Below are 19,722 nucleotides of genomic sequence, written 5' to 3'. Positions count from 1 at the left end.
AACTGCTCAGGACCAAAAAAATTTTTTTGACTCAAATGTAACAACGGATGCTGGAATGTGATTCGGGGTGGAATTCCATGCTTAAAAACATTATTATTAGCTGTTTTTAAAAATCGAGTGTTTTTGCTCCCAGAGGAAGAAAACGCGTGATGCCGGGGTCAGAAAAAAAGCTGCCCAGGACCAAAAAAATTTTTTTGACTCAAATGTAACAATGGATGCTGGAATGTGATTCGGGGTGGAATTCCATGCTTAAAAACATTATTATTAGCTGTTTTTAAAAATCGAGTGTTTTTGCTCCCAGAGGAAGAAAACGCGTGATGCCGGGGTCAGAAAAAAAGCTGCCCAGGAGGAAAAAAATTTTTTTTTCTCAAATGTAACAACGGATGCTAGAATGTGATTCGGGGTGGAATTCCATGCTTAAAAATATTATTATTAGCTGTTTTTAAAAATCGAGTGTTTTTGCTGCCAGAGGAAGAAAACGCGTGATGCCGTGGTCAGAAAAAAAACTGCCCAGGAGGAAAAAAAATTTTTTTTCTCAAATGTAACAACGGATGCTGGAATGTGATTCGGGGTGGAATTCCATGCTTAAAAATGTTATTATTAGCTGTTTTTAAAAATCGAGTGTTTTTGCTGCCCGAGGAAGAAAACGCGTGATGCCGGGGTCAGAAAAAAAGCTGCCCAGGAGGAAAAAAATTTTTTTTTCTCAAATGTAACAACGGATGCTAGAATGTGATTCGGGGTGGAATTCCATGCTTAAAAATGTTATTATTAGCTGTTTTTAAAAATCGAGTGTTTTTGCTGCCCGAGGAAGAAAACGCGTGATGCCGGGGTCAGAAAAAAAGCTGCCCAGGAGGAAAAAAATTTTTTTTTCTCAAATGTAACAACGGATGCTGGAATGTGATTCGGGGTGGAATTCCATGCTTAAAAATGCTATTATTAGCTGTTTTTAAAAATCGAGTGTTTTTGCTGCCCGAGGAAGAAAACGCGTGATGCCGCGGTCAGAAAAAAAGCTGCCCAGGAGGAAAAAAAATTTTTTTTTCTCAAATGTAACAACGGATGCTGGAATGTGATTCGGGGTGGAATTCCATGCTTAAAAATGCTATTATTAGCTGTTTTTAAAAATTGAGTGTTTTTGCTGCCCGAGGAAGAAAACGCGTGATGCCGGGGTCAGAAAAAAAGCTGCCCAGGAGGAAAAAAATTTTTTGTTCTCAAATGTAACAACGGATGCTGGAATGTGATTCGGGGTGGAATTCCATGTTTAAAAATGTTATTATTAGCTGTTTTTAAAAATCGAGTGTTTTTGCTGCCCGAGGAAAAAACGCGTGATGCCGGGGTCAGAAAAAAAGCTGCCCAGGACCAAAAATTTTTTTTTGACTCAAATGTAACAACGGATGCTGGAATGTGATTCGGGGTGGAATTCCATGCTTAAAAATGTTATTATTAGCTGTTTTTAAAAATCGAGTGTTTTTGCTGCCAGAGGAAGAAAACGCGTGATGCCGGGGTCAGAAAAAAAACTGCTCAGGACCCAAAAAATTTTTTTGACTCAAATGTAACAATGGATGCTGGAATGTGATTCGGGGTGGAATTCCATGCTTAAAAATATTATTATTAGCTGTTTTTAAAAATTGAGTGTTTTTGCTGCCAGAGGAAGAAAACGCGTGATGCCGGGGTCAGAAAAAAAGCTGCCCAGGACCAAAAAATTTTTTTTGACTCAAATGTAACAACGGATGCTGGAATGTGATTCGGGGTGGAATTCCATGCTTAAAAATATTATTATTAGCTGTTTTTAAAAATCGAGTGTTTTTGCTGCCAGAGGAAGAAAACGCGTGATGCCGGGGTCAGAAAAAAAGCTGCCCAGGACCAAAAAAATTTTTTTGACTCAAATGTAACAATGGATGCTGGAATGTGATTCGGGGTGGAATTCCATGCTTAAAAATATTATTATTAGCTGTTTTTAAAAATCGAGTGTTTTTGCTGCCAGAGGAAGAAAACGCGTGATGCCGCGGTCAGAAAAAAAACTGCCCAGGACCCAAAAATTTTTTTGACTCAAATGTAACAACGGATGCTAGAATGTGATTCGGGGTGGAATTCCATGTTTAAAAATGTTATTATTAGCTGTTTTTAAAAATCGAGTGTTTTTGCTGCCCGAGGAAGAAAACGCGTGATGCCGGGGTCAGAAAAAAAACTGCTCAGGACCAAAAAAATGTTTTTGACTCGAATGTAACAACGGATGCTGGAATGTGATTCGGGGTGGAATTCCATGCTTAAAAATGTTATTATTAGCTGTTTTTAAAAATCGAGTGTTTTTGCTGCCAGAGGAAGAAAACGCGTGATGCCGGGGTCAGAAAAAAAGCTGCCCAGGACCAAAAAAATTTTTTTGACTCAAATGTAACAACGGATGCTGGAATGTGATTCGGGGTGGAATTCCATGCTTAAAAATATTATTATTAGCTGTTTTTAAAAATCGAGTGTTTTTGCTGCCAGAGGAAGAAAACGCGTGATGCCGCGGTCAGAAAAAAAACTGCCCAGGACCCAAAAATTTTTTTGACTCAAATGTAACAACGGATGCTAGAATGTGATTCGGGGTGGAATTCCATGTTTAAAAATGTTATTATTAGCTGTTTTTAAAAATCGAGTGTTTTTGCTGCCCGAGGAAGAAAACGCGTGATGCCGGGGTCAGAAAAAAAACTGCTCAGGACCAAAAAAATGTTTTTGACTCGAATGTAACAACGGATGCTGGAATGTGATTCGGGGTGGAATTCCATGCTTAAAAATGTTATTATTAGCTGTTTTTAAAAATCGAGTGTTTTTGCTGCCAGAGGAAGAAAACGCGTGATGCCGGGGTCAGAAAAAAAGCTGCCCAGGACCAAAAAAATTTTTTTGACTCAAATGTAACAATGGATGCTGGAATGTGATTCGGGGTGGAATTCCATGCTTAAAAATATTATTATTAGCTGTTTTTAAAAATCGAGTGTTTTTGCTGCCCGAGGAAGAAAACGCGTGATGCCGGGGTCAGAAAAAAAACTGCTCAGGACCAAAAAAATGTTTTTGACTCGAATGTAACAACGGATGCTGGAATGTGATTCGGGGTGGAATTCCATGCTTAAAAATATTATTATTAGCTGTTTTTAAAAATCGAGTGTTTTTGCTGCCAGAGGAAGAAAACGCGTGATGCCGGGGTCAGAAAAAAAGCTGCCCAGGACCAAAAAAATTTTTTTGACTCAAATGTAACAACGGATGCTGGAATGTGATTCGGGGTGGAATTCCATGCTTAAAAATGTTATTATTAGCTGTTTTTAAAAATTGAGTGTTTTTGCTGCCCGAGGAAGAAAACGCGTGATGCCGCGGTCAGAAAAAAAGCTGCCCAGGAGGAAAAAAATTTTTTTTTTCTCAAATGTAACAATGGATGCTGGAATGTGATTCGGGGTGGAATTCCATGCTTAAAAATGCTATTATTAGCTGTTTTTAAAAATCGAGTGTTTTTGCTGCCCGAGGAAGAAAACGCTTGATGCCGGGGTCAGAAAAAAAACTGCTCAGGACCAAAAAAATTTTTTTGACTCAAATGTAACAACGGATGCTAGAATGTGATTCGGGGTGAAATTCCATGCTTAAAAATGTTATTATTAGCTGTTTTTAAAAATTGAGTGTTTTTGCTGCCCGAGGAAGTAAACGCGTGATGCCGGGGTCAGAAAAAAAGCTGCCCAGGACCAAAAAAAATTTTTGACTCAAATGTAACAACGGATGCTGGAATGTGATTCGGGGTGGAATTCCATGCTTAAAAATGTTATTATTAGCTGTTTTTAAAAATTGAGTGTTTTTGCTGCCCGAGGAAGAAAACGCGTGATGCCGCGGTCAGAAAAAAAGCTGCCCAGGAGGAAAAAAATTTTTTTTTTCTCAAATGTAACAATGGATGCTGGAATGTGATTCGGGGTGGAATTCCATGCTTAAAAATGCTATTATTAGCTGTTTTTAAAAATCGAGTGTTTTTGCTGCCCGAGGAAGAAAACGCTTGATGCCGGGGTCAGAAAAAAAACTGCTCAGGACCAAAAAAATTTTTTTGACTCAAATGTAACAACGGATGCTAGAATGTGATTCGGGGTGGAATTCCATGCTTAAAAATGTTATTATTAGCTGTTTTTAAAAATTGAGTGTTTTTGCTGCCCGAGGAAGAAAACGCGTGATGCCGGGGTCAGAAAAAAAGCTGCCCAGGACCAAAAAAATTTTTTGACTCAAATGTAACAACGGATGCTAGAATGTGATTCGGGGTGGAATTCCATGCTTAAAAATGTTATTATTAGCTGTTTTTAAAAATTGAGTGTTTTTGCTGCCCGAGGAAGAAAACGCGTGATGCCGGGGTCAGAAAAAAAACTGCTCAGGACCCAAAAAATTTTTTTGACTCAAATGTAACAACGGATGCTAGAATGTGATTCGGGGTGGAATTCCATGCTTAAAAATGTTATTATTAGCTGTTTTTAAAAATCGAGTGTTTTTGCTGCCCGAGGAAGAAAACGCGTGATGCCGGGGTCAGAAAAAAAACTGCTCAGGACCAAAAAATTTTTTTTGACTCAAATGTAACAACGGATGCTGGAATGTGATTCGGGGTGGAATTCCATGCTTAAAAATATTATTATTAGCTGTTTTTAAAAATCGAGTGTTTTTGCTGCCCGAGGAAGAAAACGCGTGATGCCGCGGTCAGAAAAAAAGCTGCTCAGGAGCAAAATAATAGCATTTGAGTCAAAAAAAATTTTTTTCCTGCTGAGCAGCTTATTTTCTGACCGCGGCATCACGCGTTTTCTTCCTCTGGCAGCAAAAACACTCGATTTTTAAAAACAGGAAATAATAACACTAACGTGGCATCTTTAAGACCCGTATGGACTTCAACTCCCAGAATTCCCCAGCAAGTCTGTTTTAAGAGGTGTGGATTTCAGCTCCCATAATCCCTTAGTCAACATGCTGGCTGGGGTATTCTGGGAATTGCAGTTCACCCATCTTCAAATGGACTGGGGTATTCTGGGAGTTGAAGTCCACCCTTCTTAAAGCCTGGTGGCTGGGAATTCTGGGAGTTGGAGTCCATCCGTCTTAAAGCATGCTGGCTGGGAATTCTGGGAGTTGAAGTCCCTCGGCCTTAAATTCAGTCTCTTGAGAAACACTGCATTAAGCGATACCTGTTCTTTCCTTCCATTCTACAATACAAATACGATAAATGTTTGCTTCGGGTCTCCTGAAGGATATAAACAATCCTTTGTCACAATGAGCTAAATGCTTCTTGGTTTGCCTTCGAGAACCATGAGGACCAGAGCGTTTATTATTTGCATTATTATTTTTTGCAGCTTGCAATTAACGGTGGAAAGCCCAGCTTTGCGTGCATTCCTGCATTCCCATTTCCCGGCTCCCCAGTGGGGGATGCCTTATGATTTATTAATATTTGTTTTCTTTTCAAACTGCTTTCCCCTCCCGACGGGACGCAGGGAGCCACAGTCGATAAATAATACAACAAGCCTCCCATTAAAAACAGTTTGAGGAAAGCGATCGCCCGTAAAGACTCAATGTTGGCGACACAAAATGTTACCGAGGGCAACAATTAAAAAAAAAAAAATCAATTAAAAAGCAATTTTGACTGACTCGAATGAGTTCCTGCCCGATGGAGGGAACCAACGCCTAAGTCTTTAATGGAAAGCTTAACAAGCTAGGATATGGTGGTTTGTTTGGGGCATGATGTGGTCGGGCCTTGGGGTTGTATCCAATTGGGCATCAAGTTGTCTGCTGTGGCCTTGCAATTCCTACCGTCTCGTGGGATTTGAGCTCCCTTGTGGTTGATGCCCCAAACCAGGATTAAACCGTGGTTTGTAAACTTGTAAAATCCCAAGTGGCATAAATCATCTTGGGCAAAGAGAAACCGAGAAGCCAACATTGAGCCCAACTTAAGTCGTTGGAAGAATCCCTTCTGTTTGGGATCAAATGTCTAAATTTGAGAGGCCTTCCACAAGAAGCTTCCTTCTCCTTGCAGGCTTCGCTGGGAGGAGGGTGCGACTGATGGGATTTGTAGTTCCAGCCGATTAGGCAGCCCTGGGCGGCTAGTTTAGGCTACCCCACCCCTAGATGAGTTGGGGACTCATCCTTCCCTCTCCCCACCTCAGAAAGGCCAGCTTAGAGGAAGGCCAGCTGTGAGGTAGACTGCCTTTGTATATGGAGGTTCCCTCCTGAAAGGCCAGCTTAGAGGAAGGCCAACTGTGAGGTAGACTGCCTTTGTACACAGAGGTACACATGTGTGTTTTCCTCCCGCCAGATCAAGAACGCGGCGGCCAACGTCCTACGGGAAACTTGGCTGATCTACAAACACACCAAGTTGTTGAAAAAGATCGACCACGGCAAGATCCGGAAGCACCAGAGAAAATTCCTCCAAGCCATCCACCAGTAGGTTAATTTTGGGGGTTCAGGGGGGTGGGGGGGCAACCTACTCATTTCCAGATTTCCCCTCCCCCCCCCCAAAAAATGGGGTCATTGCAAAGAGCCGTTGAGCTGAATTGACACCTTGGACAGGTAGAGAAATAGGGGTGCAAATGAGGATTACTTACGTTTCCCCGTGAATACCGGTAGCCCCTTCGTCTTATGACAATTTGTTTAGCGACCATTTCAAGTTACGACGGCCCTGAAATAAGCAAACCGAAGGCCTGGTTTCACACTTAACGACCGTTGGGGCATCTTCCACTCCCACACCCCCCCACGGTCACGGGATCGAAATTCAGGCGGACTGCTTGACTCGTATTTTAACTTTGGGATTTGTTTTATCAAGGGTTTAGATCAGGGGTCGGCAACCTGCGGCTCCAGAGCCGCATGTGGCTCTTTGGGCCCTCTGCGGTGGCTCCCTGTCAGGTGATCCCACCATTGGCTGGCCCCGCCCCTCGCCCTCCCCTCCCAGTCATTCCTCACCTGGCCTGAGAAGGTAAGGGCGACGGCGGGGGATGGAGAAGCGGCCAGGGCAGAGACAGAGAGATACAGAGAGAGAGGGGAGAGAGACAGAGACATAGATAGAGAGGGGGGGAGAGAGAGACATAGATACAGAGAGGGGAGAGAGAGAGAGACATAGATACAGAGAGGGGAGAGAGAGAGACATAGATACAGAGAGAGAGAGGAGAGAGAGAAACATAGATACAGAGAGAGAGGGGGAGAGAGAGACATAGATACAGAGAGAGGGGGAGAGAGAGACATAGATAAAGAGAGAGAGGGAGAGAGAGAGAGACATAGATACAGAGAGGGGAGAGAGAGACATAGATAAAGAGAGAGGGGGGGAGAGAGAGAGACATAGATACAGAGAGGGGAGAGAGAGACAGATACAGAGAGAGGGGGGAGAGAGAGAGACATAGATACAGAGAGGGGAGAGAGAGACATAGATACAGAGAGAGGGGGGAGAGAGAGAGACATAGATACAGAGAGAGGCGGGAGAGAGAGACATAGATACAGAGAGAGAGGGGGAGAGAGAGACATAGATACAGAGAGAGGGGGGAGAGAGAGAGACATAGATACAGAGAGAGGAAGAGAGAGAGAGACATAGATACAAAGAGAAAGGGGAGAGAGAGACATAGGTACAGAGAAGGGGAGAGAGAGAGAAACATAGAGAGAAGGAGAGAGAGAGACATAGATACAAAGAGAGAGGGGGGAGAGAGAGAGACATAGATACAGAGAGAGGAAGAGAGAGAGAGAGACATAGATACAGAGAGAGAGGAAGAGAGAGAGAGACATAGATACAGAGAGAGGGGAGAGAGAGAGAAACATAGATAGAGAGAAGGAGAGAGAGAGACATAGATACAGAGAGAGAGGAAGAGAGAGAGAGACATAGATACAAAGAGAGAGGGGAGAGAGAGAGAGACATAGATACAGAGAGAGGGGAGAGAGAAACATAGATAGAGAGAAGGAGAGAGAGAGACATAGATACAGAGAGAGGGGAAGAGAGAGAGAGAGACATAGATACAAAGAGAGAGGGGGGAGAGAGAGAGACATAGATACAAAGAGAGAGGGGGGAGAGAGAGACATAGATACAAAGAGAGAGGGGAGAGAGAGAGACATAGATACAGAGAGAGGGGAGAGAGAGAAACATAGATAGAGAGAAGGAGAGAGAGAGACATAGATACAGAGAGAGAGGAAGAGAGAGAGAGACATAGATACAAAGAGAGAGGGGGGAGAGAGAGGGACATAGATACAAAGAGAGAGGGGGGAGAGAGAGAGACATAGATACAAAGAGAGAGGGGGGAGAGAGAGAGACATAGATACAAAGAGAGAGGGGAGAGAGAGAGAAACATAGATAGAGAGAAGGAGAGAGAGAGACATAGATACAGAGAGAGGGGAAGAGAGAGAGAGAGACATAGATACAAAGAGAGAGGGGGGAGAGAGAGAGACATAGATACAGAGAGAGGGGAGAGAGAAACATAGATAGAGAGAAGGAGAGAGAGAGACATAGATACAGAGAGAGGGGAAGAGAGAGAGAGAGACATAGATACAAAGAGAGAGGGGGGAGAGAGAGAGACATAGATACAAAGAGAGAGGGGGGAGAGAGAGACATAGATACAAAGAGAGAGGGGAGAGAGAGAGAGACATAGATACAGAGAGAGGGGAGAGAGAGAAACATAGATAGAGAGAAGGAGAGAGAGAGACATAGATACAGAGAGAGAGGAAGAGAGAGAGAGACATAGATACAAAGAGAGAGGGGGGAGAGAGAGGGACATAGATACAAAGAGAGAGGGGGGAGAGAGAGAGACATAGATACAAAGAGAGAGGGGAGAGAGAGAGAAACATAGAGAGAAGGAGAGAGAGAGACATAGATACAGAGAGAGGGGAAGAGAGAGAGAGAGACATAGATACAAAGAGAGAGGGGGGAGAGAGAGAGACATAGATACAAAGAGAGAGAGGAAGAGAGAGAGAGACATAGATACAGAGAGAGGGGAGAGAGAAACATAGATAGAGAGAAGGAGAGAGAAAGACATAGATACAGAGAGAGAGAAGGAGAGAGAAAGACATAGATACAAAGAGAGAGGGGGAGAGAGAGAGACATAGATACAAAGAGAGAGGGGAGAGAGAGAGAAACATAGAGAGAAGGAGAGAGAGAGACATAGATACAGAGAGAGAGGGGGGAGAGAGAGAGACATAGATACAAAGAGAGAGGGGAGAGAGAGAGAAACATAGAGAGAAGGAGAGAGAGAGACATAGATACAGAGAGAGGGGAAGAGAGAGAGAGAGACATAGATACAAAGAGAGAGGGGGGAGAGAGAGAGACATAGATACAAAGAGAGAGGAAGAGAGAGAGAGACATAGATACAAAGAGAGAGGGGAGAGAGAAACATAGATAGAGAGAAGGAGAGAGAAAGACATAGATACAGAGAGAGAGGGGGGAGAGAGAGAGACATAGATACAAAGAGAGAGGGGAGAGAGAGAGAAACATAGAGAGAAGGAGAGAGAGAGACATAGATACAAAGAGAGAGGGGGAGAGAGAGAGACATAGATACAAAGAGAGAGGGGAGAGAGAGAGAAACATAGAGAGAAGGAGAGAGAGAGACATAGATACAAAGAGAGGGAGAGAGAAACAGAGAGAGGGGTGGGAGGGAGGGAGGGAGGGAGGGAAGAGAGAGAGATGTGTCAAAAGAATTTTGTGGTTCCCGGTGTTTTTTAACAACTGGTTCTCTGCCCTAATGACCAGCTGGGTAGGCGTGGCTAAGGGGTGGTCATATGACTGGTGGAAGTGAGTGACATCGAGTTGGCCACGCCCATCCAGGTTTTGTGGCTTCCGTCAGGCGCTGATTCGTATATACGACGGTTGCCATGTCTCCTTTTGTGACCTGCCAACAAGTCAAGTCAACAGGGAGGGGGGGAGCCCAATTCACTGAATCCCCCCTCCCCGGTGTGGCTAACTCAACCACGGCGGCGGTTCGCTTAACGACGAGGGGAAGAAAGGTCGCAAAACGGGGCAGAGAAATGTCTCGCTGAGCCGAGCCACGGAAAAGTGGGATCCAAGGATGATCGTAAAGGCAAAAAAAAAAATAAAAAAAATAAAAATAAATGTATTTTTTTCCTCTGGAAAGAAGGCCCGGGCAGGATTCTAGTCCTCAGTGAGGTTGTTCCAAGCAGAGGCTAGAAGAGAGAGGTGAGGGCCAGGATGATAGGGAGGTGGGCGGAGCCTCCGACCGCTGCCACTACCAGTTCATCCGAACCGGGTGAAACGTTTCTATCAGTTATTTTTCACGTTTATTTCTTTTTTTTCCCCCCTTAGGTTAAGGAACGTGAAGATGGAACAAAGGAAGCTGAACGATCAAGCCAACACGTTGGTCGATCTTTCGAAGGTATCTAACGCTGCCTTTCAAGGAGATGGGATTGCTGGGCCGGGAGGGGAGGATTATGGGCTTCGGAGTGGCCGGGCTGGTGGGGGCGGGAAAAAAAAAACCCCTCCGGGGGTCCGTTGGGTCCTCCGGTTCCGTCAAACTTTGGCATCCCTTTCTCCCCTCTCTTGCAATTCCCAGGCGAGGCTGTGCGGTGGGAGAGCCGGCAGGGAAGAGGGACTGTTTGGATGCCCTCTGGGAAACCCTGCTGATTTTTTTTTCTTTTTTTTTTCTTTTTTTTTTTTTCTTTTTTTTCTTGGCCCTTGCGGAGCTCTCCCAGGCTTCCCTTGGTAGAGGAGTTGGAGGGGGGGGGATTCTCTGTTTTGCAGAAGGGAGGGGGGGAGAGGGGGGGAGGCATTGCTTGGCGGGATTTCCCAAGCATTGGGTTGCCAGGCAACCCCGCGGAAAGATGCAGGGGAGGGCGGCTTCTCCTGCTGAGCTGGGGGACGGGGGGGGGGCTGGAGGGGGGAGGGGGGACTCAGCTGGGGAGGGGGGAAGGGAAAGGGAGGGTGGGCCGGCTGAGGGGGTCTTGTGGGGGAGAGAGGAAGTTTTTCTGCCTTCCTGGCTTCCTTCCATCCCTGCTTTTCCTTTCTTTTTTTTCTCCTTCTCTCTCTCTCTCTCTCTCTTCTTCCTTCTCTTTCTCTTTTTTTCCTTCTGTCCCTTTCTCTTCCTTCATTCCTCCCTCCCTCCTCTCTCTCCTTCCTTCCTTCCTCCGTCCCTCCCTGCCTTTTCTTCCATTTTTCTTTCTCTCTCTCTGTCCCCCTCCTTCCTTCTTTTTCTCTTTTTTCCTCCCTCCCTCCCTCCTTTCCCTCCTTTCTTCCCTCTCTCTCTCCCTCCCTTCTCTTTCTCTCTTTTTTTCCTTCTGTCCCTTTCTCGTCCTTCATTCCTCCCTCCCTCCCTCCTTCCATCCATCTCTGCCTTTTCTTCCCTTTTTCCTTCTCTCTCTCCTTCCTTCTTTTTCTCTTTTTTCCGCCCTTCCTCCTTTCCCCCTCCTTTCCTCCTCCCTCCCTCCCTTCTCTTTCTCTTTTTTTCCTTCTGTCCTTTTCTCTTCCTTCCTCCGTCTCTCCCTCCTCTCTCTTTCCTCCCTCCCTCCCTCTTTTTTCATTCCCTTTCTCTTCTTTCTTGTCTCCCTTCTCTCTCTCCCTCCTCCCTCCCTTCCTTCCCAATCTGTGTTTTTTTCTTCCCTTTCTCTTCTTTCTTGTCTCCCTTCTCTCTCTCCCTCCTCCCTCCCTTCCTTCCCAATCTGTGTTTTTTTCTTCCCTTTCTCTTCTTTCCCTCTCTCTCTTCCTATGCCTCCTTCCTTCCTCCTTCCTTCCATCCATCTATGCATCCATCCATCTATCTCTTTCTGTCTTCCTTCCTTCCATCCATCCATCTATCCATCCGTCCGTCCATCCATCCATCCATCCATCCATCCATCCTCTCTTTGTCTTCCTTCCTTCCTTCTTTCCATCCATCTTTCTGTCTTTTCCTTCCTTCTTCCCATCCATCTATCTCTTCCTCTGTCTCCTTCCTTCCTTCCTCCTTCCTTCCTCCTTCCTTCCTCCCTCCCTCCCTTTTTTCTTTCACTTTTTCTTCTTTCCTCTCTCTCTATGTCCTTCCTCCCCTTTCCTCCCCTTCCTCCCTTCCTTCTATTCCTCCTTCCTTCCCTCTTTTCTTTCTCTCTCTCCTTCCTTCTTTCTCCTTTTCTCCTTCCTTTTCTCCTTCCTTCCTCCTTCCTTCCTCCCTCCCTTTTTTCTTTCACTTTTTCTTCTTTCCTCTCTATGTCCTTCCTCCCTTCCTCCCCTTCCTCCCTTCCTTCTATTCCTCCTCCCTTCCCTCTTTTCTTTCTCTCTCTCCTTCCTTCTTTCTCCTTCTTTTCTCCTTCTTTTTCTCCTTCCTTCCTTCCTTCTTCCTCCCTCCCTCCCTTTTTTCTTTCACTTTTTCTTCTTTCCTCTCTCTCTATGTCCTTCCTCCCCTTTCCTCCCCTTTCTCCCTTTCTCCCTTCCTTCTATTCCTCCTTCCTTCCTTCCCTCTTTTCTTTCTCTCTCCTTCCTTCCTTCCTTCCTTCCTTCCTTCCTTCCTTCCTTCCTTCCTTCCTTCCTTCCTTCCTTCCTCTCTCTCTCTCTCTCACGGTCAGGGTTGTTATTCTGATTTCTACCCTTTTCTTCTAGCCTCCCCCCCTCCTCTCCCCATCTGTTCTTTCTCATCCCACTGCTGATTTTAGAGGCAGTCAAAAGACTGGAGGCTTTCCTGGGAAATCAACACAAAATATCACACACGCAACCAATGTTTGCTTCTCTTGGCTTCCTAAAACAACAGTCCACCTGTTGCAATATCTTTTCTCTCTCTCTCTCTCTCTCAAAGACAGAGATTTCTTCAAAGTAAAACCGCCCTCTCCCCTTCCTAGAGACACCCGTTGCAAAACCAAGTTCCTAGTCCTCAGCGTTTTAAGGATTGATTCCCGAAGGGAAAACCTCAGTCAGGGTGAAAAACCACAGCATTTTATGTGCCTGTTTTTTTTAATTCTTGGACATGCAAATGGCATTGAATTTGTATGTGTGAGTGGGAAAAAAACACCCTTTGTTAAAAGGCAATAAAAAATACCACTGAGTGACTTAAAATACAATCTGGTCCAGGTACAAAGCCACGATTGCCAAAAGCATCAATGCTTTATTCTTCCCTCATGACTTGGCCGGCTTCCTTAAACCTCTGAGCGGCCCCTGGGGGAAACTTTTATTGGAAGTCAAGTTTCTAGACCTCAAGATGAGAAGTGCATCCATTTGCTAATGGATATCATATATTTTATATATATATATATATATATATATATATATATATATATATATATATATATATATATATATATATATAAATGGAAACGAAAACATATATATATATATATATATATATATATATATATATATATATATATATATATATATATATATATATATATATATATACACACACACATACACATACACATACAAAAGTCCGAACAAGTCCAGCTTCCTTGAAAAAAGAATTGCATTAATATATATATATATTAATGCAATTCTTTTGGCAAGGAAGCTGGACTTGTTCGGACTTTTGTATGTGTATGTGTATGTGTGTGTGTATATATATATATATATATATAAAGAATTGCATTAATATATATATATATATATATATATATTAATGCAATTCTTTTGGCAAGGAAGCTGGACTTGTTCGGACTTTTGTATAAAAGAGCCAAATAACTGTTTGAAAAGATTTGCATTCCCTCGGAGGCTGGCTGGCTATTGCCAGGCAGGGTTTTTTTTTGCTCAAACCAGACATTGTTTTAAAGAAATTAGCCAGGATACTTAACAGGAGGCAAGGAAGGAGGGTTTGCCAGCCATTGGGGTGGTGGTGGTGGAGAGGAATTTCCCCCTGGTTATTCAGACCCACATTTCACAGTGAACTTTGCAGGGATATTTTAAAGGGGAGGGGGGGAAACCAGCTAAAGGCGGATGAGCTTCTGTTGAAAAGGGAGGAAGTGAAGGGGTCTCTCTTGGCATCAAATAATGAAGCTTTAGGGAGACTTGCTCTCAAGGTCTCCAGAGAGAAGGCCTCCGCTGGGGTGGAGAGGCTTTTCTGTTTTTGGTTTTTTTGTGGCGGTGGGGGTTGCAATTTTGATTAAAGGTTCTTGGAATTAGACCTAGAAAAGGGAAGGGAAGTGCAAGGGAATAGGGAGGGGAGGGGAGGAAAGGAAAGGAGAAAAAGGGAAGGATAGAGAAGGGAAGGAAGTAGAGATGGAGGGAAGGGATGAGAACTGGAGGGGAAGGGAAGGAAGGGAAGGGAAGGGAAGGGAAGGGAAGGGAAGGAAGGAAGGAAGGAAGGAAGGAAGGAAGGAAGGAAGGAAGGAAGGAAGGAAAGAAGGAAGGAAAGAAGGAAGGAGAGATGTAGCAAGGGAAGGGATGGGAATTGGAGAGGAAGGAAGGAAGGAAGGAAGAAGAGGGAGGATGGGAAGGAAAGAAGGAAGGAGAGGAAGGGAAGGAAGGAAGGAGAGATGGAGGGAAAGGATGGGAATTGAAGAGGAAGGAAGGAAGGAGAGATGAAGGGAAGGGATGGGAACTGGAGTGGAAGGGAAGGAAGGGAAGGGAAGGGAAGGAAGGAAGGAAGGAAGGAAGGAAGGAAGCAGAGATGTAGGAAGGGAAGGGATGGGAATTGGAGAGGAAGGAAGGAAGGAGAGGGAGGGAAGGAAGGAAGGAAGGAGAGGGAAGGAAGGAAGGAGAGATGGAGGGAAAGGATGGAAATTGAAGAGGAAGGAAGGAAGGAGAGATGAAGGGAAGGGATGGGAATTGGAGAGGAAGGAAGGAAGGAGAGGGAGGGAAGGAAGGAAGGAAGGAGAGGGAAGGAAGGAAGGAAGGAGAGATGGAGGGAAAGGATGGAAATTGGTGAGGAAGGAAGGAAGGAGAGATGAAGGGAAGGGATGGGAACTGGAGGAGAAGGAAAGGGAAGGAAGGGAAGGAAGGAAGGAAGGAAGGAGAGATGTAGGAAGAGAAGGGGTGGGAATTGGTGAGGAAGGAAGGAAGGAGAGATGAAGGGAAGGGATGGGAACTGGAGGAGAAGGAAGGAAAGGAGTAAGAGAAGGATCTTAGAGTGGGAAATAACCCGTGTGTGTCTCCCCCCCCCCTCTCTCTTTTTTTAAATTTTTGATTGGCAGATGCAAAACGTCATGTACGACCTCATCACGGAGCTGAACGACCGCAGCGAGGACCTGGAGAAGCAGCTGGGGGGCCTGGAGACCAAGCTGGAGCAACTGGCCGCCAACTTCAGCGCTCTCCCCTTGCTGATCACGGACACTTTGCGCCAACAGCAGCAGCAGCTCCTGGCTGCCCTGATGGAGAGCCGGGGGGTGAGCTTGGGGGCCGTGGTGGGGGCCTCCCAGACGCCCCTCTCCGACAGCCCCCTGGGGGTCAGTTCCACCTCCTTCCCCACCCCGTACACCAGCTCCAGCAGCTGTTGAAGGTGGGAGGAGAAGACGCAGCAACGCAAAAACGCAGCAGAAGGCCAAGCCAAAAAAAAAAAGGAGGAGAAGAAGAAGAAAAAGAAGAAAAAGAAAAAGAAGAAGGCCGAAGGGACGGCCACGGAGCCACGACCTGTCCCAGGAGAAACTCGAACCCAGCCCCGGGAGCTACAGGGCCTCGCATGGGTAGGCTCTCGGCTCCGGGCCCCCTGAGTGGGGGGTCCGGGGTAGGGCTTGGAAGAGGGGCAGGGTCTTTTCCAGCCTGGCCCCCTTCGCTGCTGCCGCTGCTGCCGTGTTTGGTGGAGGCTCAGTCCGAAATCCACCTTCAATCTCAGGTCTTCAAAGTGAAAACAAAGCCAATCGAAGGGGCAGCGCTGAGATGGAGACGGACAGACCGGGGGTGGGGGGGTGGGGGGGTGGACCAATCCACTGTGTGGATCCCACGCCTCAGGCGACGGGGTTGTGCAGCTTCCTTCCTTCCTTCCTTCCTTCCTTCCTTCCTTCCTTCCTTCCTTCCCCTCCAATTCGCTCCCTTTTCTCTTCCTTCCTTTGTTTTCCTTCCTTCACTCCTTCCTTCCCCTCCAATTCCCTTCCTTTTCTATACCTTCCTTCCATCTTACCTTCCTTCATCCTTCCCTTCCCTTCCTTCTTTCCTTCCTTCCGTCTCCCTTCATTTTTTATCCTTCCTTCCTCCTTTCCTTTTCTTCCCACCCTCCCTCCCTCCCTCCATTCATTCTCTATCCTTCCTTTCTCCTTCCCTTCCCTTCCCCTTCCTTCCTTCCTTCCCTCCCATCCACCAATCCATCTATCTAGCCATCTTCCTTCCTTCCTTCCTTCCTTCCTTTCCTTCCTTCCTTCCTTCCTTCCCATCCAACCATCCATATATCCAGTCATCTTCCTTCCTTCCTTCCTTCCTTCCTTCCTTCCTTCCTTCCTTCCTTCCTTCCTTCTTTCTTTCTTTCTTTCCTTCTTTCCTTCCTTCCTTCCTTCCTTCCCATCCAACCATCCATGTATCTAGTCACCTTCCTTCCTTCCTTCCTTCCTTCCTTCCTTCCTTCCTTCCTTCCTTCCTCCCTCTTGCCTCTTGATGATATCACCACGAAGAAGCCGGAGGGTGGGGGGGGCAAACCGAACGAGAGCCACCTTCCTTCCTTCCTTTTGCTCATCGCTCTTCTGAATTTTCCATCTCACCTGGGAGTGGGGGCGGGGGGGGTCCAGGAAGATCCCCCTGGTCAGCTCCTTCCTCCCTCCCCCCCCCCGAGTTGCTAAGCCTGGAATGGCCTCCTTCCTCGGGCCGCCCGTTCTCTTCAAAGCATCCCGCCATGAACCCGAAAGGAAAGAGAAGAAAACCCCAATTTCCTGCATCGGGGAAGGGACTCTTTGGGGTGGGGGTGGGGGGCTCGGGGGTGGGGGTTCAGCAGGTTTGGGCCACGCAGGGTTGCAAAGAGACAGAAAGTTCAGGAATGGCAAAATCCCTGGAGAAATATTGTGGCAAAAAAATGTGCAATTCCTTTGGCTTCCTTGGGTTGGGGGGAGCACGCCCAAAAAGCCCCCCCTCCTAGGGGCTGTTTTGAACCCCCTACCCCAGCCTAACCTAGTTCCCCACTTCTCCCATCTTTGGGGGGGTGGGCTTCTCAGAAGTCTTAAATCCGACCGGATTTCCAAACATCAGATGTTTCCTTTGCCAGAAACGGATGGCGTTTTGTAAAAATGCTGCTTTTTTTGCCCCCCTCCCCTGAATTTCTGGCCTTAGGGACAGGAAAAGGGGAACCAAACCCTAAGTATCTAAGTGCGGGCAGCTTGGCTGGGGATGATGGTTAAGGTGGCACCAGTGGCCCAGCAACCCTCGAATGTACCTTCTAGTAATGGCAACGTTGTCTAAATGAAGGGGGAAACACCAATGATAGATATTCAGGTCAAAACAGGGTACCTAAGATTTCCCCACCCCACTCCCCCCCAAAAAAATCACATTTAAGTGAAAACTCTGCCTGCCTGCAGGAGGAAAAAAAAAAACACCACTCCTGTTAGCTTACAACTATCTTTTTTTGTGATATTGATCGCTGCTTTAATCTCTCTCCCCCTCTCTCCCTCCATTCTTCCTTTTCTCCGTTGCTAGGAAATATATATATATATATATATATATATATATATATATATATATATATATATATATATATTTGCAAAAGGCGAGAATCTTAACTCCTTCCATCCTCTGCTCTTTTTTCAAAACCAGCTGATTTAAAAAAAAAACACACACACACACAGCCAATCGAATGCCAGTCTTCCCTCCCTCCCTCCTTCTTTCCTTCTTTCCTTCCTTATCTTTTTTTTTTTTTTTCATTTATTTCTTTTTGTATTAGTTAAAATGAAAAAGCCAGGGAGAAAAGAAATATATATTGGAGCTGGCGGACGTCCAACGTTTTCTGGGCTCAAATCCCCCCCTGCCCCCTTGAAGGTGGGAGGAGGAGGAGGAGGAGAAAAGGACCCCTCGGTGAATTTGGGCCCCCTCTCCTGCAAAAGGTTTTCCCCAAATAATAAAAAGGCAAAGCGGTGACATTTAATGTCTTTTTGAACTTGCACAGCGACGATGGCAGTAATTGCCCCGGCCCGCTATTAATTAACGTGCAGTCCTGCTGCGAACAGTTTAATTGTCAGCCCAAAAAAATAAAATAAAATGCCAGCAAGACATTTGGGAGTAAAAAGAAAGAAAGAGAAAAAAAAACCGCCAGGAGCCTGTAAAAAAAATTTTTTTTTCCTCCCTCTTTTTTATTTGTGCATTTAAAAAAAAAAAATCCATTTCTCTTTCTTCTTTTCTTTTCTTTTATGGTGGCTCCCCGTCTTCCTTTCCCAACAGCTGGGGTGGTGTTCCCAGCATCACAAAGGCAGAAATAGAAAAGAAAAAGAAAAGAAAAGAAAAGAAAAGAAAAGAAAAGAAAAGAAAAGAAAAGAAAAGAAAAGAAAAGAGAAAGCAAGAACAGAAGCTGCCAATTTGCTGGTTTATAGTAGGAGGCTCGTTCCAGGCAATTTGAGTTGCTTAGGAACCAGGGGGCGGGTTTCTAAATGGGGGGGGGGAAAGACACCCACCCTTTCAGCCCCCCTTCAGCCCCCCTTACTCCTTCGGCCCAGTTTGCTACTCCGAAGATACGGGCCTGTGGCAGCCCCTCTCCCCCTCCCTTCTCCCTTTTTCCAGCGAATTTTGGGGAAGGGGTGCAGAGACACCCCCACCCCAGCAAAATCCTAAATTTGGTTTTCCCCAGGTGGATTCCAGGCAGTCCTCCGACTTACGACCGTGATGGAGAGCCCCAAAAACGTCTGCTGCAAAAAGGGGAGACGTCGGGCGTGCGAGCTTCCCCCCGTTTTTACGAACTTTCTCGTCGTCGCCGTCCGTTTTAGGGGGTGGGATACGCGGCCGTCAGGAAGAGAGCCGCCTAGTCGTTAAGCGAATCCGGGCTTCCCACGTTGGCTTGGCTGGTCAGGGGGTCGCAAAAGGAGGGAGGGGGGTCGGGTGATACGCACACACATCCCCCGGGGTGGGATGCTGCGGCCGTCGTAAAAATGAACCGGTTGGAAAGGGTTTGAATTTTGATTACGTGAGCAGGGAGATGCTGCGTTGGTCGTAAGGGTGAAAAATGGCCGTAAGTCCCTTTTTGTCAGGGCGGTTGTAACTTTGAACGGTCACTAAATGAATAAATGAATGTAAATTGAGGATTACCTGTAGGCATTTAAGTTTGGCTCTTGACTCACAAGCCTTCCTTCCTTCCTTCCTTCTCCTCATTCTCATCTTCCTTCTTTCCTTCCTTCCCTTCCTTCCTTCTCCTCATTCCCATCTTCCTTCCTTCCTTCCCTTCAATCCATCTATTTATCTACTCACCTTCCTTCCTTCCTTCTCATTCCCATCTTCCTTCCTTCCTTTTCCTTCCTTCCTTCCTTCCTTCCCTCCTTCCTTCTCCTCATTCCCATCTTCCTTCCTTCCTTCCTTCCTTCCTTCTCCTCATTCTCATCTTCCTTCCTTCTTTCCTTCCTTCCCTTCATTCCTTTCCTTCCTTCTCATTCCCATCTTCCTTCCTTCCTTCCTTCCCTTCCTTCCTTCTCATTCCCATCTTCCTTCCTTCCCTCCTTCCTTCTCCTCATTCCCATCTTCCTTCCTTCTTTCCTTCCTTCCTTCCTTCCGTCCTTCTCATTCCCATCTTCCTTCCTTCCTTCCTTTCCTTCCTTCCTTCCTTCTAATTCCCATCTTCCTTCCTTCCCTTCAATCCATCTATTTATCTACTCACCTTTCCTTCCTTCCTTCCTTCCTTCCTTCCTTCCTTCCTTCCTTCCTTCCTTCTCATTCCCATCTTCCTTCCTTCCTTCCCTTCAATCCATCTATTTATCTACTCACCT

General features: G+C 45.9%; 1 protein-coding gene across 2 annotated transcripts in view; it reads left to right on the top strand.

Annotated features, from left to right (window-relative positions):
• The window catches only part of KCNN3 (potassium calcium-activated channel subfamily N member 3), a 131,318-nt gene extending 115,273 nt beyond the window's left edge, over positions 1-16,045 (top strand). Inside the window, exons 6-8 of one of the 2 annotated variants that reach the window (XM_060685040.2) lie at positions 6,287-6,414; positions 10,259-10,328; positions 15,037-16,045. In XM_060685040.2, coding sequence (XP_060541023.2) covers positions 6,287-6,414; positions 10,259-10,328; positions 15,037-15,339 — 501 coding nt within the window. In that variant the 3' untranslated portion in view covers positions 15,340-16,045. The remainder of the gene's footprint in view (positions 1-6,286; positions 6,415-10,258; positions 10,329-15,036) is intronic. The other variant, XM_060685039.2, reaches the window with a different exon arrangement.
• The last annotated feature ends 3,677 nt before the right edge of the window (positions 16,046-19,722 follow it).

The sequence above is a fragment of the Pantherophis guttatus genome, chromosome 18 (genome assembly GCF_059756535.1).
Source record: "Pantherophis guttatus breed Tessera chromosome 18, ASM5975653v1, whole genome shotgun sequence".
Lineage (NCBI taxonomy): Eukaryota > Metazoa > Chordata > Lepidosauria > Squamata > Colubridae > Pantherophis > Pantherophis guttatus.
This window is presented reverse-complemented; position numbering and strand designations above follow the sequence as displayed.